Source organism: Microchirus variegatus (assembly GCF_963457635.1).
Source record: "Microchirus variegatus genome assembly, chromosome: 14".
Taxonomy (NCBI): domain Eukaryota; kingdom Metazoa; phylum Chordata; class Actinopteri; order Pleuronectiformes; family Soleidae; genus Microchirus; species Microchirus variegatus.
In genome coordinates, this window is record NC_139815.1 from 3,487,577 (window position 1) to 3,512,631 (window position 25,055).

At 42.3% G+C, this 25,055-nt stretch overlaps 1 protein-coding gene across 1 annotated transcript in view; it reads right to left on the reverse strand.

Moving 5' to 3' along the window:
* The window catches only part of il16 (interleukin 16), a gene marked incomplete at its 5' end in the record, with an annotated part of 34,206 nt that extends 9,606 nt beyond the window's left edge, over window positions 1-24,600 (reverse strand). Inside the window, 14 exons of the mRNA XM_083901011.1 lie at window positions 458-590; window positions 937-1,054; window positions 1,246-1,495; window positions 2,394-2,467; window positions 2,854-2,968; window positions 3,280-3,393; window positions 3,607-3,755; window positions 4,498-4,588; window positions 5,670-5,819; window positions 9,456-9,573; window positions 13,735-13,874; window positions 18,269-18,563; window positions 18,701-18,977; window positions 24,552-24,600. Of these exons, the coding sequence (XP_083757137.1) occupies window positions 458-590; window positions 937-1,054; window positions 1,246-1,495; window positions 2,394-2,467; window positions 2,854-2,968; window positions 3,280-3,393; window positions 3,607-3,755; window positions 4,498-4,588; window positions 5,670-5,819; window positions 9,456-9,573; window positions 13,735-13,874; window positions 18,269-18,563; window positions 18,701-18,977; window positions 24,552-24,600 (2,073 nt within the window). The remainder of the gene's footprint in view (window positions 1-457; window positions 591-936; window positions 1,055-1,245; window positions 1,496-2,393; window positions 2,468-2,853; window positions 2,969-3,279; window positions 3,394-3,606; window positions 3,756-4,497; window positions 4,589-5,669; window positions 5,820-9,455; window positions 9,574-13,734; window positions 13,875-18,268; window positions 18,564-18,700; window positions 18,978-24,551) is intronic.
* Between the last annotated feature and the right edge of the window lie 455 nt (window positions 24,601-25,055).

Sequence of the window (25,055 nt, forward strand, 5' to 3'; positions counted from 1 at the left end):
ACAAGTGATATTAGAGGCAACAACCAGATGCTAGAGCTAACAACCTGATGCTAGAGCTAACAACCAGATGCTAGAGCTAACAACCTGAAGCTGGAGCTAACAAGACGATTCTAGAGTTAATAAGCGATATTAGAGCAACAGCCATATGCTAGAGCTAACAAGCAGATTCTAGAGCTACAAGAAATTATCGTATAGTTAACAAGCGGTATTATAGCCATCACCCAGATGCTAGAGCTAACAATCAAAATAGATAATGAAAAAGTTTATTTTAGTCGAATAGATCAGACACACACAGCACATTTCTGAACCTGTTTTGGAGTAAAAGCACTCATTAGTGCCCTGAAAATGTGAAATATGTGCAGGGTCATACTGTAGAGTCCTGGCATTCAGTTAAGCATATATGCATATAAAATTATGTTATTTATAAAAATGACAGATTATTGAACCCATGACGTACTTTGTAGTCCGGGTGGCGACTGATGATGATGCGGACCGGACCTGGTGAACACTGGCTCAGGACTGTGTAGACGTCGTTCAGTGCCATGCTGTAAACCACAGTGTCGTTGATCTCCATGATCTCGTCTCCACACCTACAGACGCCCCCCAAAAAAATAGAGAGGAGGAACTTAAAGCTGCGGTACGTAACTGCTGTTGATTATTTTGTTTGTTTGTTTTTGTTATTATTTTGTCTCTTTTGGTCTTTGTGAAACAGAAATGATGGAACACTGTTTGTTTGCCACGTCCTTCATCTAAAAAGTGATAGTATCAGACCGGACTGAGGGAGTGTTTATGTGTATACAGCACCAGAGCTGCAGCGGGCGGAGACAAGACGCAATAATTAATGAATTAACTGCTGAAAAATTGTTTTTTGAGTCTTAGATTTACAGAATCTGTAATCCCAGTGTTGGTGTGGTTACTATGGCAACTCTCTCGTACCATAGTCGACCGTCCATGTGAGCGACAGATCCAGGAGAGAGAGTGTGGATGTAGATTCCGGGGCATCCGTCAGCAGATGGAACACAACACAGTCCAATACCCAGACCAACACCAGCCTCTGAGGAGGAGAGCGAGAGACACCTTTATTTTGGTAACCAAATGATCTCCATGTACATACATATATACATATATATGTATTTATGCACTTACATATATGTAAATATTGAGTGGAATTTTTATTGAATGGAAAATATTGGACTTTTTTTAATTATAGAAAGCTGAATCTCATCTCGTTCTGTGACCTCTGACCTTTGTGCAGGATGATGTCCATCATGACTCGGTCTCTGGGTTTGACAGGTTGACCCGGGACGCTCAGTGAGTTACTGCAGCTGTTGTTCAGGTATTTGTAGTCGCTCATGTCGGCGCTGACCCGCGAGATTCCCGCACTGGAGCTGAGGGAGCGTGACCTGCACAGCTGCGTCACCTGCACCTGACCACAGAGGGCGCCGACGCGCAGGCTAGTCCTCACCACCAGAGTCAGCAGTCCCTTCCTGATTTGCTTCACAAATTTTTCGTACTGAGTCACAAATTCTGATTCATTGCAGATCAAATTTAAATATCAGGACAGCTGCTACATGTGTTCAATGGGACCGTACCTATGTTCCCCGCTTTGTATGTGACCGGGGAACATAGGACCCTTTCTCTAACCCTAACCCTAACCCTACCCCTACCCTTTTTCAGAAAAAGGGTCCTATGTTCCCCTGTCACATACAAAGTGGGGAACATAAGACCTTTTTTTGGAAAAACGGGGAACATAGGACCCGGGGAACATAGGTACGACCCCTGTTCAATCCCAAGAAGGTAAGCACTAGCATTAGCCACACAGGAGTAGACACTTCAATTCTGTAAACACAACCTGCTAATGCGATTCTACAGCTAACTAAGCAATGCTAGAGCTAACAACCCAATGCTAGAGCTAACAACCTGGTGCTAGAGCTTAAAAAACATTCTAGAGCTAACAAGCAATATTAGAGCTAACATCGAGATATGAAGGTTAAAAAAAATTGATGCTTGAGCTAACAATCTGATGCTAAATCTAACAAGACGATTCTAGAGCTAACAAGTGATATTAGAGCCAACAACCAGATGCTAGAGTTAACAACCTGATGCTGGAGCTAACAAGCCGATTCTAGAGTTAACAAGCAGATTCTAGAGTTAAAAAAAATGATTGTATAGTTAACAAGCAGTGTTATAGCCATCACCCAGATGCGAGAGCTAACAATCTGATTCTAGAGCTAACAAGCCGATTCGAGAGCTAACAAGCCGATTCGAGAGCTAACAAGCTGATACTAGAGCTAAAAAAATAATATTCTAGAGTTTAAAAAATGATTATAGCATTAACAATATATAATGATATATTTTTGTTTTTTACTTTAAATTGATAACAGTTGTCTTACTTTGAACTTGTGCAGAGCTTCATCATGAGTCAGACCATGCAGAGACTCTCCATTCAACTCCAGGATCTCATCACCTGTACAGAGACACAGACATGGTAAGAAATCCTGCGTACTGTACCTTTTTAATATTTCAAAAACAACTTTTAATCAGGAGCAACCTATACTTCAATATCAAACTGAGATTACACTCAATGTCTTAATCGAAACCTTAGTGGCTGAATCAGCAAAATGTGTTTTGATTACTTTCATTTTTTCCAGTACATTTGTGTTGTTGTGAACGTTTTCAAAACATGACAGGTAACTATAAAAATAATTAATATCTACACAATACAATACCAGAATAAATGATGTCATCATGAACCATTTTACAGGAATAAGAACGTTTCCTGGGAAGGTTTGTGCTACAAAGTGAAATCACAATAGTGTTTCTGGCCGCTCTCGTCCATGTTTTCACCCTCACCCTCCTGCAGTCGTCCATCAGCAGCAGCTGCTCCTCCAGGGAAAATGGTCTTCACGTAGATTCCCATTGGTCCGTACATGCTGTCCTTCCCACCAACGATACTGAAGCCCAGACTCTGAGAACAGCAGCAGAAACACTGCTCATTAAACTGAAGTGCAGCTGGAATCAGTTTATAATATAATATAATAATAATATAATGATATAATATATACAATAATATAATAATATAATATATAATCCGTTGAAACTGCTCTGTGGAACTTCTAGTTTTGAGTTTTGGTAGGGGGAGCCAGAGAGCAAGTCAGGACAATGTCGGCGCTTTTTCCCCCATAGACTTCCATTCAAACTGAGATATTTTTTTACGAGTCGCCCCCTGGTGGCCAACTGCCACTTCCTGGGTTTCACTAGTGTTTTAGTGGTGCTTACTTTGCCGTGTCCCTTCATCAGGACAATGTTACAGATGATGAACGCTTGTTGCACGTTGCTGCACGAGTGAACGAGCTGAGCGGAGCTGAGAGAGCGGGAGGGTCGGTGCACGGGCTGGAACACACACACACACAAACACACAGTGAGAGACACAGTTAAACCAAATAAGTGGAAAAATAAACTGGGTTCAGTCCAGGGGTCGGGGGATAGATGCCTGCAAACACTGGCAGTGTTTTGACGACAGAAGTTACGGACTGGAGCTTTAATTTAAAATCCCTCTTTTTTTGGAATAAACCAGAAACGATATCAGTGACTTTAATCAAATACCTGCGTGTTGGTGTGAGGGAACTCCAGCTGCTGCGACAGTGACTTCCTGTTTCCATAGAAACCGCCGTTCCCATGCGCGTGACTGCTGCAGAGCTCGGGAGATTTCATGATGATGGTGTCCAAGTCCCCGATCCAGTATGGCTGAACACCTGGTGACGTGACAGTGACACAACACTTGTGCGTGAGACACAGGTAACAGTCTTTTCCTGATTCGTACAAGCTGAAATCTTTTTATTTTACTTTTTGTAACATATCAACAACCCATGCTTACTTACTAACATGCTTGTGTTGTTTTAATTTTTCACTATTTTATTTCATTTAGAACGTGATTTTTGCTAAATTAGGCCATAAATATATCCCCCCCCCCCCGTACATTTACCTTTTAATTGCGTTAACACTGCAACATGAATCAGCCTCATTCAAGGATTTACCGTCAGGACGCAAACACATAATGACGCGAAACTCACGTCCACTCACATTCTTTGATTGACTTTGGATGTGATTGAATCAGGAGAAAAATGGTTGTGAACACAAGTAGCTCAAAATGCATGAAACTCATCTTTCCATTGTCCTCAAAGATCCCGTCTACTGTGGCTTTAATGATTTACATATCTTTTAAAGAGGGATGTGTGATATCATCGGACACAACAATGGCTTTAAAATGTGTTATCTGATATCAGCTAAATCCACTGATATGACTAATAACAAAAACAGTATTGCTGAGTCAGCTGCTACCTATTTGTCTTCTATGCTGGCGCCCTCTACAGCTTATGCACATCGACTAAACGTCCTTTGCAGGGTTACATGTATACAGTATATCACTATTTATTATCGGCCCACTAAACATTCTCGTGCGTCACTAATTTTGAGTGAAAAGTGGTAGAGACACACTGGTGGAGCTGGACCGTGTTCTGTTGTTGTCCGTCTGCTCTGTCTTCTCTGTCTCCCAGCATTTGTCCTCGTTCACCTCTGGGATGGGTAACTGTACACACACACACACACACACACACACACACACACACACACACACACACACACACACACACACACACACACACACACACACACAGACAGAGAGAGAGGGGATGTTAGGTTATAAAAAAAAAAATGTAAACATAGATACGTTATATTGTACAAAGACAAAATAAGGTAAAACAGGAAGTAAACAATCTGCGTGTTGTCAGTCTTGTATAAAGTACCTTAAAGGTGATACTTGAGTAAAAGTACAAGTTTGAATTACCACTATTATGAGTTATGAATCATGACGAATGTATGTATTTTAACTGTAATCTTACTAATGATCCCAATTTTTACGAAATGTAATCCTTTTTTTCCCTCTAACTATAATGGAACACATACCCACCCACTCACTCACCCACTCACTCACTCACTCACTCACTCACTCACTCACTCACTCACTCACTCACTCACCCACTCACCCACCCACTCACTCACTCACTCGCCCACCCTCCCACCCACTCACTCACTCACTCACTCACCCACTCACCCACCCACTCACTCACTCACTCGCCCACCCACTCACTCACTCACTCACTCACTCACTCACTCACTCACTCACTCACTCACTCACTCACTCACCAACCCACTCACTCACTCACCCACTCACTCACTCACTCACTCACCCACCCTCCCACTCACTCACTCACTCACTCACTCACTCACTCACTCACTCACTCACTCACTCACTCACTCACTCACCCACCCACTCACTCACTCACTCGCCCACCCACTCACCCACTCACTCACCCACCCACCCACCCACTCACTCACTCAATCACTCACTCACTCACTCACTCACCCACCCTCCCACTCACTCACTCACTCACTCACTCACTCACTCACTCACTCACTCACTCACTCACCCACCCTCCCACTCACTCACTCACTCACTCACTCACTCACTCACTCACTCACTCACTCACTCACTCACTCACTCACTCACTCACTCACTCACCAACCCACTCACTCACTCACTCACTCACTCACTCACTCACTCACTCACTCACTCACTCACTCACTCACTCACTCACTCACTCACTCACCTTGAGGTGGTTGTTGTTGGCTAAAAGCTCTTCCTCTGTGAATCCGGGCAGAGACGGAGACTCACATGAGGACACGATAGACGGATGCAGAGGACTTGTGTTCAGACTGTGTGAATGGAGAGTGTCTTCTTCGTCATGTGTGGAATTGTCCTGAGGTGAGAGCAAACACATCACAGTCACACAATTTCCTTGACTATGGACTATTGTTTTTGTCCTTTTATTGCCATCTTGTCCTTTCATATACCAAATTATTATTATTGTATACTTTGTACGCACTGTGGTCAAAATTCTTCAGCTCTGCTCTGATCACAAAGTACCACCAGAGGAAGCCCGCGTACCACTGGCTGGTACACATACCACAGTTTGAGAACCACGGGGTCTACATTACTGCGATGTGTCTTTATCGTCGTGGACTTAACTGTCTGACAATCAAGTGTTTTTAAATCAATCAATGAGTCAATATCATCCTGCTCATTAATGAGTTTAGTTTTAGTGTGGTTGATTAACATTTAAATCATAATATGAAGCCTTTTTGGACCATAATACAGACCATAATAACAATGCTTCTTCTGATTTTATTTGGTAATGAGAAACAAAGATAGTTAGAGGAAATGTAGTGGTGCAAAAAGTACAAGCTGCTAGAAATATATATATAACAAGGTAAAGTACAGAAAAGTATGTGAATCGTGTTGAAAACAAAATCAGCTGAGCCCGGTGGTCACATGTCAGACATTCTTTCCTACTGCTCTGTTCCTCCACTTCGCCCTTCATGCAGCCGCTCAGGTTTCCGTTAGCCGTTTAAAAGGTGACTCCAGAAGTCCTGGCCAGGTGATGAGGTGTGACACCGCCCCACGGAAACAAAAACACTCCAAAAACCAAAGAGAAACTCTCAGCAGCTGCTCACAAAACTGTTCCCTCACTGGATTTCTTCATGGAGAATATTTACACCTGATAAAACTACCAGGAAAATCTATTTAACAATTCCCTTTAACGTTGATGTCAGAAGATATCAGTTTCCATGAAAGTCTCAGACTGGAATATAAGCCTTAACTACACATCTTGACATTCCAGTGTAATTCCCGTCAACATCAGACAAAATAATAGTAAGTACCTAATGTTTATAATCTAACGTTAGATATTTACAATTATTTTGTCGGATGTCGACGGGGAAAAGTTGGGGAACGAGTTCCAGTCAGACAGCGACTTCAAGCCTGTGACTACTTCCGGTCCATTGAGCTGTCGCTCCAAAACTCAGTAGCTAATCAGCAGACAGCTTCCTAAGGCCTGAACCCAAATAAAACACCACAGTGCAGAGAACAAGTGAGGGAGCGCAAAGAACAAATGAGGGAGCGCAAAGAACAAATAAGAGAGCGCAAAGAAGAAATCAGGGAGCAGAAAGAGCAAGTGAGGGAGCGTAAAGAACAAATCAGGGAGGGTAAAGAACAAATCAGGGAGCGCAAAGAACAAATGAGGGAGCGCAAAGAACAAATCAGGGAGCAGAAAGAGCAAGTGAGGGAGCGTGAAGAACAAATCAGGGAGCAGAAAGAGCAAGTGAGGGAGCGTAAAGAACAAATCAGGGAGCAGAAAGAGCAAGTGAGGGAGCGTGAAGAACAAATCAGGGAGCAGAAAGAGCAAGTGAGGGAGCGTGAAGAACAAATCAGGAAGCAGAAAGAGCAAGTGAGGGAGCGTAAAGAACAAATCAGGGAGCGTAAAGAACAAATCAGGGAGCATAAAGAACAAGTGAGGGAGCGCAAAGAACAAGTGAGGGAGCGTAAAGAACAAATCAGGGAGCGTAAAGAACAAATCAGGGAGCAGAAAGAACAAGTGAGGGAGCGCAAAGAACAAGTGAGGGAGCGTAAAGAACAAATCAGGGAGCGCAAAGAACAAATAAGAGAGCGCAAAGAAGAAATCAGGGAGCAGAAAGAGCAAGTGAGGGAGCGTAAAGAACAAATCAGGGAGGGTAAAGAACAAATCAGGGAGCGCAAAGAACAAGTGAGGGAGCGCAAAGAACAAGTGAGGGAGCGCAAAGAACAAATGAGGGAGCGCAAAGAACAAATAAGAGAGCGCAAAGAAGAAATCAGGGAGCAGAAAGAGCAAGTGAGGGAGCGTAAAGAACAAATCAGGGAGGGTAAAGAACAAATCAGGGAGCGCAAAGAACAAATGAGGGAGCGCAAAGAACAAATCAGGGAGCAGAAAGAGCAAGTGAGGGAGCGTGAAGAACAAATCAGGGAGCGTAAAGAACAAATCAGGGAGCAGAAAGAACAAGTGAGGGAGCGCAAAGAACAAGTGAGGGAGCGTAAAGAACAAATCAGGGAGCGTAAAGAACAAATCAGGGAGCAGAAAGAACAAGTGAGGGAGCGCAAAGAACAAGTGAGGGAGCGTAAAGAACAAATCAGGGAGCGCAAAGAACAAATAAGAGAGCGCAAAGAAGAAATCAGGGAGCAGAAAGAGCAAGTGAGGGAGCGTAAAGAACAAATCAGGGAGGGTAAAGAACAAATCAGGGAGCGCAAAGAACAAGTGAGGGAGCGCAAAGAACAAGTGAGGGAGCGCAAAGAACAAATGAGGGAGCGCAAAGAACAAATAAGAGAGCGCAAAGAAGAAATCAGGGAGCAGAAAGAGCAAGTGAGGGAGCGTAAAGAACAAATCAGGGAGGGTAAAGAACAAATCAGGGAGCGCAAAGAACAAATGAGGGAGCGCAAAGAACAAATCAGGGAGCAGAAAGAGCAAGTGAGGGAGCGTGAAGAACAAATCAGGGAGCAGAAAGAGCAAGTGAGGGAGCGTAAAGAACAAATCAGGGAGCAGAAAGAGCAAGTGAGGGAGCGTGAAGAACAAATCAGGGAGCAGAAAGAGCAAGTGAGGGAGCGTGAAGAACAAATCAGGAAGCAGAAAGAGCAAGTGAGGGAGCGTAAAGAACAAATCAGGGAGCGTAAAGAACAAATCAGGGAGCATAAAGAACAAGTGAGGGAGCGCAAAGAACAAGTGAGGGAGCGTAAAGAACAAATCAGGGAGCGTAAAGAACAAATCAGGGAGCAGAAAGAACAAGTGAGGGAGCGCAAAGAACAAGTGAGGGAGCGTAAAGAACAAATCAGGGAGCGTAAAGAACAAATCAGGGAGCACAAAGAACAAATGAGGGAGCGTAAAGAACAAATGAGGGAGTGCAAAGAACAAGTGAGGGAGTGCAAAGAACAAATGAGGGAGCGTAAAGAACAAATGAGGGAGTGCAAAGAACAAGTGAGGGAGTGCAAAGAACAAATGAGGGAGCGCAAAGAACAAGTGAGGGAGTGCAAAGAAAAAATCAGGAAGCACAAAGAACAAGTGTCTTTTCAAACAATAAAAGCCAATATTTTTGAATGATTAAATTAAACTAAACCATTTTATTTGCTTCTTAAAAAGTGTGGTTTTAAAATATTGACCCTCATGTGGACGATAAAGCAGGAGACAATGAACAAATAACTACGATCGGCCTTTTCTATAGACTACAAACAACCTGTGACCTCACTGGTGTGAGGACCTGGTCTATGCTGCTTGTAGCACCAGCTCCTCTATGTGTTTCCACTTGTGTCTAAGTGTGTGTGTGTGTATGTGTGCGTGTATGTGAATCCCAACCACAGCATGACAACAACAACATGCCCACACAGAAACAGTTAGTGTTCACAGAGGATTTACCTTCTGTCACTTTCCACCCCCAGTAATAACAACAACAACAACAACAGCAGCAGCAGCAGTAGCAGCACGGAGAAAAGCAGCGTGTGCTGGGAGCGTTTCCAAAGCGTGAAGCGCCGTTACCTCGCTGCAGACTTTAATGTGGACGCTCCTCGCTGCCTCCGCCTCCGACCGAGTGCTGCCATTTAGAACGTGTCCGTTAAAAGGTGCCAGCTTGTCTGAGCTCAGGAAGCTGCAGCCTCTGGAGAGAGAACAACACACAGAGAAGCACAAAGCTCACACAACATGACTCACTCACGTCAACATTTGTACTTTATAATGATTCAGCATTAACTAGTTGCGCTTTTTTTGTTTTTTACGTTATAAACCATTTATTCATGTTGTGTTCACACATGACCACACTTGACAACCGCCAGGCCATTAACGTAGAACCATCCATCCATTTATCCTCCATGTATGTGAGGTCTGTGACGGTGGTAACAGCGTGTTCCGGGCATCATTTCCACCCAGCAATGCTCTCCAGCGCCTCCTGGGGATCCCGAGGAATTGCATAGTGATCCCTCAACCAGGTTGTGGGTCTTCCCCGGGGTCTCTTCTCAGCTAAGCGTTCTCGGAAATCCTCCAGCATGTGACGCAACCCAGGAGGAATTCTGACGAGATGCTTAAACCACTTCCACCAAGTCCTTTAGATGCAGAGGAACACATCACCCTTCATGCTCCGTTTGAATGGCCAAACTCTTTAGAACCCAGAAACCCACAAAAGACAGGCAGCCATGTTCTCATTTAAAACATGGCTGCCAGCGGCAACACCACAAACGTAAGTGATTTAACAACTGTTAGAGAGCCTTTCTCTCTAGAAACCGGTGGTTGTGTTTATTTCACTGTCCCACATCAAACCCCATGTAAAAAAAAAAATGTGTGTTTTTAACTCACAGGGACACAGGAGCTGCCGGCCTCCTGCTGCCAACTTTGGTAAGTTTGTGAAGACAAGGTGAATCCAAACAGAGGATTTCAAACACCGAACTCACAGAATAACAGACTTGAACACACTGATAGAAGCAGCAGTGGATCAACAACGATTTAAAATGACTCTTTTTATGCTCCGCGCTCGACGAGCGACGCGGAGCATATAGCGTTCGCACCGTTCCGTCCATCCGTCATTACGTCATTACGTCCGGAATAAAATGAATACCTTCCTGTGTGCGTACGTCCTTCACATTTTGCAGGATTGTTTAGTGGATGAATATCTCCAGGCGTTTTTTTCGTTTTGTCCAAAAACCTTTTTTTTTTATTTTTCGTGAATTTTTACGCATTTTTTTGGCGGGGAAATGTGAGAAATGTGTAAACGGCACTTTACGAGCTTGTCTACACGATAACTTGACAAATATTCGACATATTGATGTCAAACTGGCACTGTCCATGCCTCTTACAAGTATCTCGGACAAGTTCGAAGATCGGTGACCTTGACCTACTTTTCAAGGTCACAGCTGCACTTGAAACTTGAAAAATAGCCAAAAACCGGCACTTTTCAACCTTGTCAATGCGATAACTTGACAAATATTTATTGTATTGCTGCCAAACTGGCACTGTGGATGCCTCTTACAAGTATCTTAAACAATTTCGAAGATGGGTGACCTTGACCTACTTTCCAAGGTCACAGCTGCACTTGAAACTTGGAAAATAGCCAAAAACCGGCACTTTTCAACCTTGTCAACGCGATAACTTGACAAATATTTATTTTATTGCTGCCAAACTGGCACTGTGGATGCCTCTTACAAGTATCTTGAATAAGTTTGAAGATGGGTGACCTTGACGTACTTTCCAAGGTCACAGCTGCACTTGTAACTTGGAAAATAGCCAAAAACCGGCACTTTTCAACCTTGTCAACGCGATAACTTGACAAATATTTATTGTATTGCTGCCAAACTGGCACTGTGGATGCCTCTTACAAGTATCTTAAACAATTTCGAAGATGGGTGACCTTGACCTACTTTCCAAGGTCACAGCTGCACTTGAAACTTGGAAAATAGCCAAAAACCGGCACTTTTCAACCTTGTCAACGCGATAACTTGACAAATATTTATTTTATTGCTGCCAAACTGGCACTGTGGATGCCTCTTACAAGTATCTTGAATAAGTTCGAAGATGGGTGACCTTGACGTACTTTCCAAGGTCACAGCTGCACTTGTAACTTGGAAAATAGCCAAAAACCGGCACTTTTCAACCTTGTCAACGCGATTACTTGACAAATATTTATTGTATTGCTGCCAAACTGGCACTGTGGATGCCTCTCACAAGTATCTTGAACAAGTTCGAAGATCGGTGACCTTGACCTACTTTCCAAGGTCACAGCTGCACTTGAAACTTGGAAAATAGCCAAAAAAATTGCACTTTTCAACCTTGTCAACGCGATAACTTGACAAATATTTATTGTATTACCGCCAAACTGGCACTGTGGATGCCTCTTACAAGTGTCTTGAACGAGTTCGAAGATCCGTGACCTCAACCTATTTCCAAGGTCACCGCTGCACACCACATGTCCAAAGTGGCCTTCATTGCCTATGCAAATTTTGCTTTAAAATTGGCATAAAAATGTGGGCGCATGGACTCAGCGCGGAGCATTAGTAGTCGTCGACTATCACCCCTCTAGTTCTCTATGGAGTTTGGTGCAGGAGAGCGAGTGGCTTACAAATGCCAGTTTCTTGTTGAAAAAGTCTGTCTAACAGCAAGATAACATGACAAACATCCTCATAAAACCCACACTGCAGAAAACTTTAACTATCATTTAAGTGTTTCTCGGGATGAGGCAACAGTTGATTCAACGTTTCCTGAATTTCCTGACGGACGGAAGTGATTGGCCTCGCATGATCAACGACAGACGTCTTTCTGCCGCGCAGCGTTTCATGAACACTGTTCGTTTTGTGCTTCTGTCTCTTTCTTGACCTGATTATAAACAGCTTGACCCGAATCAAGGCGTTTTGACAACAGCCGCAGAGAATCTCAGTTAGTCACGCTCTACGAGAGACTGTGCTGCTGGGATTCATCATGAGGAGCCGTGTGGTTATTCAGAGTTTTTCATTTGGTTTATTATTACACTTTACAAAAACATTTTCCCCAACAAACTGTGAACCTTCATAGTTGGGATCAATGCACACATTGACAAACAAGTGTTTGTACTAAATGTGCTTGTTTGTTTATTCAGGATCAGAAATACTTTATCCCTGAGGAGAAAGAATAGAATAGAACCAAACTCTGCAAGGCTGGAACACTTTATCACTTCACATGTTTCATACCAGCACCTGATGTTTTCACATTTCACATCTTGAGTCCAAGTCAAGTCTCAATTTTTTGAGCTCTCAGTCTCAAGTGTTTCAGCTCTAAGTCTTAAGTCGTTGAGCTTGAGTCCAAGTAAAGTCTCAGAGCTCCTAGTCCCAAGTCTTTGAGCTCTTAGTCCCAAGTCTTTGAGCTCTAAGTCCCAAGTCTTTGAGCTCTTAGTCCCAAGTAGTCTTTGAGCTCTAAGTCTCAAGTCTTTGAGCTCTTAGTCCCAAGTCTTTGAGCTCTAAGTCTCAAGTCTTTGAGCTCTTAGTCCCAAGTCTTTGAGCTCTAAGTCTCAAGTCTTTGAGCTCTAAGTCCCAAGTCTTTGAGCTCTAAGTCTCAAGTCTTTCAGCTCTAAGTCTCAAGTCTTTGAGCTCTAAGTCTCAAGTCTTTGAGCTCTAAGTCTCAAGTCTTTCAGCTCTAAGTCTCAAGTCTTTCAGCTCTAAGTCTCAAGTCTTTCAGCTCTAAGTCTCAAGTCTTTCAGCTCGAGTCCAAGTCAAGTCTAAAGTCTCAAGTCTTTGAGCTCTAAGTCTCAAGTCTTTCAGCTCTAAGTCCCAAGTCTTTCAGCTCTTAGTCCCAAGTCTTTGAGCTCTAAGTCTCAAGTCTTTGAGCTCTAAGTCTCAAGTCTTTGAGCTCTAAGTCTCAAGTCTTTCAGCTCGAGTCCAAGTCAAGTCTCAAGTCTCAAGTCTTTGAGCTCTGTTTCAAGTCTTTGAACTTGAGTCCAAGTCTTTCAGCTTGAGTCCAAGTCTTTCAGCTTGAGTCCAAGTCTTTCAGCTCGAGTCCAAGTCAAGTCTCAAGTCTTTGAGCTCTGTTTCAAGTCTTTGAGCTTGAGTCCAAGTCTTTGAGCTTGAGTCCAAGTCAAGTCTCAATTCTTTGAGCTCTAAGTCTCAAGTGAAGATGGACACACTTTGTTCAGTACATTGTGCTTGAGTGCTCAGACAATGACAGGAGCCCAAATAAATGGCGTATCTGAGCTGAAACCTTAGCTCTGCATGGAAACGTAGTGACTGTGAGCGTTACTGTTTGCACTTTTCCAGCTCATTCCTCAGAAAAAGGCACTTAAGGTTATGGTGTTGGGTTTTATCACCTGTGAAGGTTCACTCCGTTCCTCCCTGGCTCCACATGACTGTCCTTATCCTCCGTCTGGATGCTGTTGTCAGCCATTTGTGGTGAACACACCTCCTCAGCAGGACCTGTGGCTACACACATCCTCCAGATACTGCTCTCCTGGAAGAACACACACACACACACACACACACACACATTTACATCCACATATATACACACAGTCAACAACGTACAAGGGAACATCTATACTTGTTAATGTAAAGAAAGATTTATGAGCGTATTAAATCATCTGGTGACATTTCAGGAAAAGGAAAACACCGCTAAGGTTTTATAGTCACTAAACTGGTCCAGAGTGTGCAGAGGTTAGACCACGAACACCAGTCAGACTCTATATTAAAACCTGGAAATCAGGTTTGTGGCTTAAGACAGGGTCGTACTCCAGGAGTTTCAGAGTCATAGCATCACTGTGTGTCACACTCTTCACAACATGAATGACCAGTGGTGGGGGAATCACAGATGTGTCCACTAGTCAAGTTCATGTCTCAAGTCTTTGAGCTCAAGTCCAAGTCAAGTCTTAAGTCTTTGAGCTCTAAGTCTTAAGTGTTTGAGCTTGAGTCCAAGTTAAGTCTGAAGTCTTTGAGCTTGAATTATGTGTTTGTATGAAAACAATGTATTAGAGCATTGGTTCTCAAAGTGCAGCCCGGGGGCCAATGGCCGCCCGCAGAAACATTTCTGGCGGCCCGCAATGAATTACTTAATCGAGGAGGTACTAAGCTTGTTAAATGTTTATTGGACATTACCGGATACAGACCAATAAGTGTAAACTGTAGAACTGCAATCTGGTCATTAAAATTATTACAAATATTATTCTGTTGTTTTTTTTTCCTTTGGCGGCCCTCAGTCCAACGTTGGGTTCCTAAATTGGCCCTCAGGTATCAGAACTTTGAGAACCCCTGTATTAGAGGGTAAAGGTGAAGGTCGATGTAGATCCGTCTTTGGTAAACTACGTTGCAGCCTGTGAAAACCTTAAGTCTTCCAGTGTTTTTGATTCTGATTGCAGTACCAATTTTAAACACTAGGGTCCAGAGATTTGCATTAGAGTCCCTTAGTTTGACTGTTGACTGTTGACTGTTTCTGATGTTTGATGTTTTTATGTGCGATCTAGCCTCCAGTTATGTAAAAATATCAAGGCTTTTCTCAAAGATTTTCCTTTAGAACAAAGAAATCCAACACTTGACAAGCATGAAAATCCTCTTTATATGGATTCCTCAGATGTTTCTCTTCATGACATCATAACTTTATTCACAAAGACTCCATTCATACGCTTTTTTTTTTGGCTTTTCTTTCTTTGCCTGCAAAGGATTTGCTTCCAGCGTAAAAGCTAAGAAAGATACGACGATGATATCGTTTCTTTTCTAGCAGGTGATTAAAAGTGATTGATGTCGAACCTGGCATGAATTAGCCCCAGAGGGGAACACTGCTCCATTAAATTACTGTTGAGCTCAGCCTCAGTTAGGGTTGTTTAGCAGCCTGGGCTTTAGTCCAGGAAGTGGTTCACAACAGCCAGCTGTAAAATATTCACTGTGATTCAGTGATTCATTAAGATCCCTGTGAGGTTGATTGGTTGTGGTCTGGTACCTATTTGCATGGATCAAGTGCGATAATCCGTAAAAACAAAAAGACTTATTTACATGAATGTAAAACGTTCAATGTATAACATACGATGCAAAAGACTTTACTAATCTCTAGTTAATTAACTAATGATTAGTTAAAGGTGCCATATGTAAGAATGTGGCCAAAAACGGTTACTACATTCAAATTCAAAATACCGAGGTCTTTTAGGTTTCGTTTTCTGACGTAACTGGCAACCCGCAGTTGCTCGGCAGCTGAGACTCTACTGACTGCAATGATTGGTAGACGGCGGTAGGTGGCGCCACATGACGCTAAAACACGATTTCAAAACATAAACATGATTTGCAGTATGCAAAAGATTTTTTTAATGCAAATATTATGTCTGTACTGTTGTTGTTGGTGAGTTCAGTTTGTTATATGAACATTATTCCTGAGTCTCTGTGACATATTAGGAGGATTTTATGGCCAGTTGCTTTAGATTTATTACATAATGCACCTTTAACCTTTTTTGTGCACTTTATTTGTTGATTTATCACTGCTATAACGATCATTAATATAATTATTTCTCAATGATCATTGTTGGCCTAAATTGCATGCGGTGAAAAATCCAAAGCTCACGATTTTTGTGCGCACACTACATGGTCCGATGCTCGGATGCGTTCAACATCTTGGTTTGAATCCGCCCTTTTGGTTCTGGGAACCAAACAGTTGTTAGCTGGGATATTTACGTTTCAGTCTGAGGACTTGTTGGAAATCTCACTGTGGAAAGACCATGAGTGGACACTGTGTCCTCAGGTGGTCCTGTATGAGGAAACCGTCTGTGATGGACATGTGTGAAGGAGCACTTTGTCGATGAACACAGTCCATCACAGTATTGAGAAACACAACCCGACCAAGTCGGTCAAGAAGAGATTTTACTCAAAACTTTAAAGGTGCCATATGTAAGAATGTGGCCAAAAACGGTTACTACACTCAAATTCAAAATAACAAGGTCTTTTAGGTTAAATTTTCTCCTCCATTGTAGCTCAGACTTAACTGGCAACCCGCGGTTGCTCGGCAGCTGAGACTCTACTGACTGCAATGATTGGTAGACGGCGGTAGGTGGCGCCACATGACGCTAAAACATGATTTCAAAACATAAACATGATTTGCAGTCTGCAAAATGTTTTTTTTAATGCAAATATTGTGTCTGTACTGTTGTTGTTGGTGAGTTCAGTTTGTTATATGAACATTATTCCTGAGTCTCTGTGACATATTAGGAGGATTTTATGGCCAGTTGCTTTAGATTTATTACATAATGCACCTTTAAATGTAAATATCTTCATTCGCATTTTTAATTTTCAATTTTATTCAAGTTATTCATCTTTGTCTTTCTGACCGTGTGATCCATGTTAGCGTTTCCTTGGTGAGTAAAGGTTTAGTATGAAAGGTTTGCTCTATAACCAAAGTCTGATTGATTGACTGACGCTGATGAACGCGGCTCGTGCCTCACAGTCCTCTCCTCCATTCGCCACAGGTCAACGTTAACCTTAACGACCGCGGCCTCCGACTGCTTTCGATCTCCCGTGGAGTTTGTCTGACTCCAGAGACGAGAGACGCTCTAACCCGACTTGACTCTGAGGGAATGTGCCACGAGGGCGAGATGCAGGAACAACAAACCCCGTCTTTGTCTGGACGTTTGACATTCAGGTTCGGTCACGGCGCTAACACACCGACACAGGGCCATGTGATTATCACGACATTTAGACAACACACGCACATCAGGCACTTCTCTCTACATGTTATTTGAATTAAATAGTTGGAAGTTTATTTTTGGTCGCCAGTGTGGAGTCATACGTTGAGCAGCTGATTGTTTTTGAAGGAGCTGGATTTCTGAGAGGCTGCAGGATTCACGTGGGTCGACATGTGTGGAGGATGTTGTTGTTGTTGTTGCTGTAACATTAACATGACAATTCATCATCATCATCATCATCATCATCTGTGAATGTAGACCCCCGTGACATTTATGCACCTATTTCGACTTCTTATATTCACTTTATTAGTGAAATTCTGGGCCATAAACTATTACAGAATAAAAGCATGGATCTGGTATTTTATTGTCATATTTTGTTTGTTATGTGAGATAAAAAAAGAATAATAATCAAAATAGAATAGAATAATAGAATAAAATACAATTATAATTGTGGTCATATAATTCTTTGATGCGAGGACAACGTTTTGTGACCGGAACCGTGGGAACCTCACTCTCCCACACCAAAGTCCATTCAGAAAACTGTCAGTTTTTACATCCCGGCACACAGCAGCTGTTGATCCACTTCTGCCTCAATCCGTACGTTTAACTGTGAAACTTTAGCATTTCTGTGTTTCGGATTAACCTAAGTGACATAAAATGTGACGCTCACTGACCTCGACAGGTCGTTTGAGTTTGTGACCCTCGTTTATGATATGCAACACCGTTCAAAAGTTTGGGGTCGGAAATGTCCTTATTTTTGAAGGAAAATAACTTTTTTCAATGAATATAACATTAAATGAATCATAAATACACTCTATACATTGTTAATGTGGTAAACGACTATTCTAGCTGCAAACGTCTGGTTTTTAATATAATATGTACATAGGTGTATAGAGGCCCATTTCCAGTGTTCTAGTGGTACATTGTGTTTGCTAATCACATTAGAAGGCTATTGGATGATTAGAAAACCCTTGAAAACCCTTGTGCAATGATGTTAGCACAGCTGAAAACAGTTTTGCTGGTTCTTTGACGAAAGTTTGAAGGGCAAAATTATTATTTTGAATAAAAATCATTATTTCTAATCTATTCTATTTATTTTGCAAAAGTGTGACTTTTAATGGAAAACACAAACAAATTGTATAGGTGACCCCAGACTTTTGAACAGTAGTGTAGCTCCCGGCAGTCGTACCTTGATGCTGAACGTTCTCCTTAAGCTCCGTTTATTCTCTCGGCCTGTGTTGCTGTGATGAAGGTGGTCGTCCGTCTTACTTCCTCCTCTCCTCCTCTCCAGCGCCGGCTGCTGATTGGTCGTCCTCCTGCAGTGTCCGTTCTCCGCGCCTCTGCGTCCTGTCTGAACACCAGCCGCGGTGGCCTCTGTCCTCCAGCTTGAACCTTGTGTCCTGCAGCAGCCGTCCGCCACTCCCCCAGAATTCCTCTCCTCCCCACAGTCATCGTTGGTCTTGGAGTGACACAGTATCAGAGACCTGGAGTCAGAAAAGTAAGTTTAAAATACTGCCATCGTAAAAAGGTTTTCATGCTCATAAAAAAGGTCAGCAGTCTAACTTTGTGTCTGGAGCGTTGTGTGCAGTTTGAGCTGTAAACCTCAGAGTGCTGTTGGTACCTGGAGAGCATGGCCAGCTTCTTGGAGCGGTGGTTGTGGCTGCTGGTTGAGTTGTCGTTGTTGTTGTTGTTGTAGCTGTTGCTGTTGCTGCTGCTGCTCCTGCCCTGGTCCCTGCGTCTCCTCTCCATCCTCCGAGCAGCCGCTGTGCTGGCTTTCCTCCTCTGGTGGGAGTATCTTAGAGGCATGGCCGTCAGAGTGTGTGTGTATGTGTGTGTCGGGATGTCAGGAACCAACACACTCCTCCCAGCCGGCCTGAAGCCTAATGGAGAGGGACGCTCTGGAGGGCAATTAGAAAATCCAGTTAGGACAGTCTGACTGCATCTGTGTGTGTGTGTGTGTGTGTGAGAGAGCAGATAAAAGTGCTTTTCTTCCCTGACTTTGGAAAAAAAAAAATGCAAGTGAAGTTTCTTTCAATCCTCATGACTGCAACTTAATTAGACTGCTGAGAAAAACACACTCACACACTCACAGGTTTACACAGCTTTTCTTGTCAGGATCCTGTATCTGTTTCCTTTTTGTTTTTATTTCGTTTGACTTTTTATTTTTAAAATCAGTTCATTTGAATTTCTTTTTAGAGAAATTTTGCTAGTGTTAATTCAATTATTTTTTTTGTAATATGGAGTATTTGCCATGGTGCAAGACTCAAAAAAAGTCATAAATATGTAGTTGTGTGTCATAAAAACCCAGCAAAAGATGCCATTCGACCCTTAGTGCTCACACGGCACAGATCCGTGCCACAGGCGCACTCTTGGTAAATTGTCGCGGTAATAATACTCCTGATATTATAAAAATAAACACAATTTATATGAACCTTAAAAGCGTATGTATGTAATACATTTAGAAAGACAAAAAACGAAGCACATTTTTTCCACAATTTTGGTTATTGTTAGTTCTCATTAATTATAGTAACCTTGGTTTGAAACAGCCTTACCCTTAAACTTAACCGTTTAAGTTAAGTGTTGCATTTTGGACTCAGGAATCTGTGTTTTATAGCAGTTGACATCTGTATAATGTTGCACCACTGTCTTCTCTTGGATTATTCCTCCTCTCCTTCACTCTAAACACCCTTTTCTAACAAGAAACTGAATGCTCACGCTCCAACACCAAAGTCCATAGAGAAAATCGCCAACTTTAGCTCACAGGGACGCTATAGAGAGACTAAAGAAAGATGGAAACACTCTCCCAACTCGCTCCACTCTCGCCAAATTCCTCCGTCTTCTTTGTTGGGGTCAGCGGCTCCTGTGTGTGGTGCTGCAAAATTGGCGTTTTTTTCTATGGGGTTCGGTGCAGGAGAGTGAGTGGTTTTTTACAAACGGACTCAAACTTCACTTTTCAGTCAGAGATGAAGCAGCAAACACACACTGTAGACGTAAGCAAGCTTAAATTGTGCATATCTCTTTATGTAAACACCTGAACTGTCAAAGCCTAATGATATAATTCAGTTGCAGAACACGCTGTGGAACATTCCAGAATACTGAAGCCTGTTTTATTATAATCTGTCACAACAGGTTGTAAACAGGTGTAACACACCTGTACAATGTTTGTGTTTGGCACAGAGTCAGATTTTGTCACGTAGAGTGTTTTTTCTGGCACCGTCGTCCTCTAACTACATTCAAAGTCTCCTCCTCCTCAGTTACATCATCCACTTTAACTCCAGCCATTATGAAAATGAGGGAAACATTTCACAGATTCTTTTTTGGAATATGGTGATCAACATGACTTAAGTTTGACGCTGTGGTAAATATGAACATAAACGATGAACACATACCACAACATTATTGTAAAAAAAATTAAAAATAAATCTGCTTTAAATTTTAAATATGAGGTCCTGGAAAGACGCAGGTTTCTTGTGTGGCACTTTCAAAATAAATCACTTGGACTGTATGTTGCTGTATTGGGCGCCATGTTGGGCGTGACATTTTCAAGTCAGTCACAGGAAACAATTAGCTATATTCTCCATTCATAGCCATCGTAATAACAGTAATTCAGCACAATCTACTTATCATTTTCAGAGCTTTGACTCATGTCGTATCTTTCAATCACATACCTTCTCATCCCTGGTTGTAGCTGTTGTTGTTCCTGCCCATAACCCTGATCTTTGACCACAATTTACATCTTACTTACTTTACCTATAATCAGTAGGGAAAAAAAATGCTATTCCAATAATCAATGTTATTATTTATCAAATATTCAAATATTCTAATGTCCAGCACATGGGAGTTAGTGTAAGTAATGCTGGGTTCACTGTGTGTTAACCTAACCTGTGAGCAACTAATGAAATGCATTCAAGGAACATTGCAAATATCATCACTTCTTCAAACACCCACACTTGCTTCTGCTGCTGCTGCCACCTAGTGGTAAAAAATCCACCACAAATGCAGTCATCATTGGAGTAGAGAGATGTGTTTTTTTTTATAAATGTGATCATTAATCAAATATTTGTAACTGATCGACTTTTTATTCATTTGGACGGACTAAACAAAGTCAATGTCTGACCCTAAACCTGAACTTAACCGCAACGATCCTAGCCCCAAACTTAACCAGCTCCTCAGAAATGAGGTTCTGCCCCATTAGGACCAGGTTTTAGTCTCCATGAGGACTACCGGTCCTGACAAGGTCAGTGTTTACAAATACAAGCGCACCCCCCCACCCCCCCCACACACAAACACATACAAATGCCGTGCTACATCACTGAATCACATGCATGGACATTAAAAAAGCAGCAGCTGATGATGATGATGATGATGATGAGGCTGTCAACTCGACTCCTCTCTCCGTTCGTGTTCACATAAGTGAGGACAGATAATGGCGTTAGCCTCGGAGCCGTTAATGGTCTGGAGTGAGCGATGCTCAGCGCGTGCATCAGAGCTTCACACTCCAGAGAGCACTATACGATGATCCTCAAATGCATTATACATGCTAGTGCGGATGGCCTCTCACATTTGAAATGAAACACTTAGTCGACACTGTACACAAGCTCTGAAACTCATCAGGCCGTCAGTCTCTGGAACCATTACCCCTCACGTTCTCCTTCTCCACCAAACTGAACCTGGAACCTGGACCTGGAGTCAGACCTGGTTCCTTGTGGGAACCTTTTCGAAGGACCAGTGTGCTTCTCCACAGAGTCACGTTGGTACTTCATAGTTTACATAACGGTTTCCCAAAGTTTCGATACGAGGATCCACTATTTTAAGAAAACGGTGTCTTTGCCAGATCGTAAAAAAAATCTCACAGGTTCTCCTCCTCCTACGAGCTAAATGTGCTTTTTGTCTGACAACACCTGGCTAACAGTAATATTAATAATAATGAAAATATGAACTGCTCTAATTCTTATTGAAACTATGAAGGAAAAGAGAATTTAAAGTGATGACAACACACTTAAAAAAAAAACCCCGAACTGTCCCTTTAACTTACAGATACAAAATAGTGGTATGATTTTCTGATGTATTGTAACTTATAAACTGTAACTTATAAACTGAATACGACTCTGTAACACCAGGATTGATCCATTTTGATCACATCTGCTGCGTCTCAAAGTCTATTTTTTTCTCTCTCGACACAAGAAACCTGTGATCTTTGCCTCATAATAATCATTTACAGGAAGTGATACCACGTTCAAAACACATCAAACTGTGACTTTGAAGTTTAGCAACATGTTCTCTCTCTCTCTGTGTGTGTGTGTGTGTGTGTAGTAATCAGTTTTTAACGACCTTCCAGATCACAAACATACTGGATAAGAATCTCTTGTAAAACCGAGATTTTGAACAATTACATAAACTAAACACACGTCCCTGGGTTCAATCAGCCGTCGCAGACTTGGGGTGAATTCCAATTCCTTGCTTAACCCTCAATCTTAACCCTCAATCTCAAAAATGTGCGCTCCCTCTAGTGCAAGTGCTGTCCCGATTCTCAGAAAAATTAAGTTGAGGGGCAAGTTTAAGGGCTGTATCGCCCTCAATATTGAGATTTTCTGAGACCACCTTTGGGAGCAAGGGCTACCCAGAATGCATTGCGTGTTTTGACATAACAAAGATGGTGCCGATAGTTTCTTTTTAGAAGTATTTTCTATGTTAATAGAGACATACAAATTATGAAAACCATTGTATTATCTTAGTTTAGGCCCATATTATGGATTACTGACGTCATTGTTGCGTAACATTTATTTTTATTTTACAATCTTTTGTCAATAGCCGGACAAGCGATGGTTTGCTATGGTTTACTTTTCAATAAGCCGTGGTGTGTGGTAACTGTCAGCTGAATATGTCCGTGGTTGTGGTATTTGTATGAGTATCATCTTATAACTAACTGACAACCTAATAACTTGACGTAACCCTGACGTAAATGTGTTCTTCTTCTCCTTTTTTGGAGTTGACAGACTGGACGCAGCTTTCGCGTTATTCTGCCCCCTACAGTCTGAAGACGTATCTGCATGTTAGGGGTGTCCCATTTCTAAGTGACAAAATAACCCTCAACACTTGGTTTTGAGGGCCAGTTAAGATTGAGGGTTAAGATAGGAATTGGAATTGATTGATTGTGTGGGGACATGATGAATGCAGAAGGACATTGTCTTAGTGAGACAGCAGCTGGTCCAGACGAGGAGGAGGAGTGACACCTGGGTCACACACACGACTCATTTATAATTGTCCATCAGTTGTTTTTGGTGTAACTGAATCATGAGACTCATTCGTCCATCTTCTACCGCTTTTGTTTAAAAACGTGTGTTCGCTTCCTGATCGTGACTCCACGATCAGCTATGAATGAAAATCACAATTGATTTTTCCCATTCGTACTTAGCAGAGGAGAGAATCTACTTCCTGCTTAGCTCACACATGTAGACCTGACTGCTCGTGGGATGTAGCATTATTTTAAAGTGGTACAAACTGAACAAGGTAGACAGCAATCTGAAAGGATAAATAAATAAATAAATAAATCCACCCTCAGGTTCCCGTGAATGCACTGGGAAGACATACTTCTCTCTCTGGTGAATGAGTGGCTCTGATCCTGGAAGTGTGTTCGCAATTATGAAGCATTAGTGAGCGCTTGTGTTTGGCCTGATAGACAGGAAATAGAGACATGGATCTCAGCGCTGCAGGCTTCCTTCATCTCACTGATACGCTGGACGTCTGCCAGCACGGTGGGAGCATTTACAGAGGAAAAATGAACGAGGAGATGTAAATATAAGCATGCAAAATGTTCTTTTAGATGACCATGGATCAGAGTCAGACCCTGCTGAACGACAACGAGTAGCTCCAATATGTGGCTCTGTATTGGAGCCACAGTCAGATCTATGGACAAACATTTATGGGTCCAGTGTGTAACATTCACGAGGGTTTATTTACCTCGATAAAAGATACAGTACCCATAAGTATGTTTAAACATACATAGTGTATAATCACTTTAAAGGTTGTTCTTTCATTACTCACTCACTCGTCATCTCAAATGACCTTTTAGTGGGGAAAAGACTTCCAGTATGGGCAGCGCCACGTGAAGATGTAGTTTTGTTGGGCTCCTCACGAGACTTCCAAGTTCATATTATTTCTCTTTTTAAACCACTCTCTACGACCCTCTGCACGTCTAAAACGAGTTAGATCGACAAGTTTCTCAACTTTGGAGAGAAAAATGCACTAAAAATTGCCAAGGAAATAAGTCGGAAGCTGAGGCTAAAGCTAATGCTAACGCTAGCGCAGCATGTGATGCAAATAGTCTGCATTGGACCGTGTATGTCTGACTCCGCCTCTGTAGGTGGCGATGTATCGCTCTATAAGCTAGTGTGTATTGAATCAGTTTCCTGTTGACCTTTACGTCACAGATAAACCCGTGAGATGAATTGTGCTGTGGTTCTCTTTCGTACCTCCTGCCTCGTCTCCTTCTACTTCCGGGTCAAATACCGAGGAGGACATCTTGGTGCGTGCGCAGAACGCCAAGTCCGACTCCAGTCCAGCTAAGCGTATACATGCACGAGTAGTCAGACTATGAATCGCGTTATCTTGTCTAACTTGAACTGATGACATTAAGAAAACTGAATTATTGTGTTAGTCTGACTAATATCAGACTTTCAACATGTGACTGAACACAGTGAGTGTTTTGATGTGTTCCAGTTGTAGTCGAAAGCTGGGAAATCCGAGATCATATTCAGAAGTTTTCACTGGAGCGCAGACTTTGAGACTTTGGAGCAGGAGAATGAGCAGGTTACGGATGGACTGCGAGATTAAGCAGGGAAACAATTCTGAAGATATTGTAGATTTCAGTATTTTTTTTTGTTTTTTTTCCTTCATTTTTCCATGTGTGTATTTGAAGCTTCGTTGAAAATCACTTGACTATCGGAGCCTTGAAGAGGCTGACTGTCTCCTCTGAT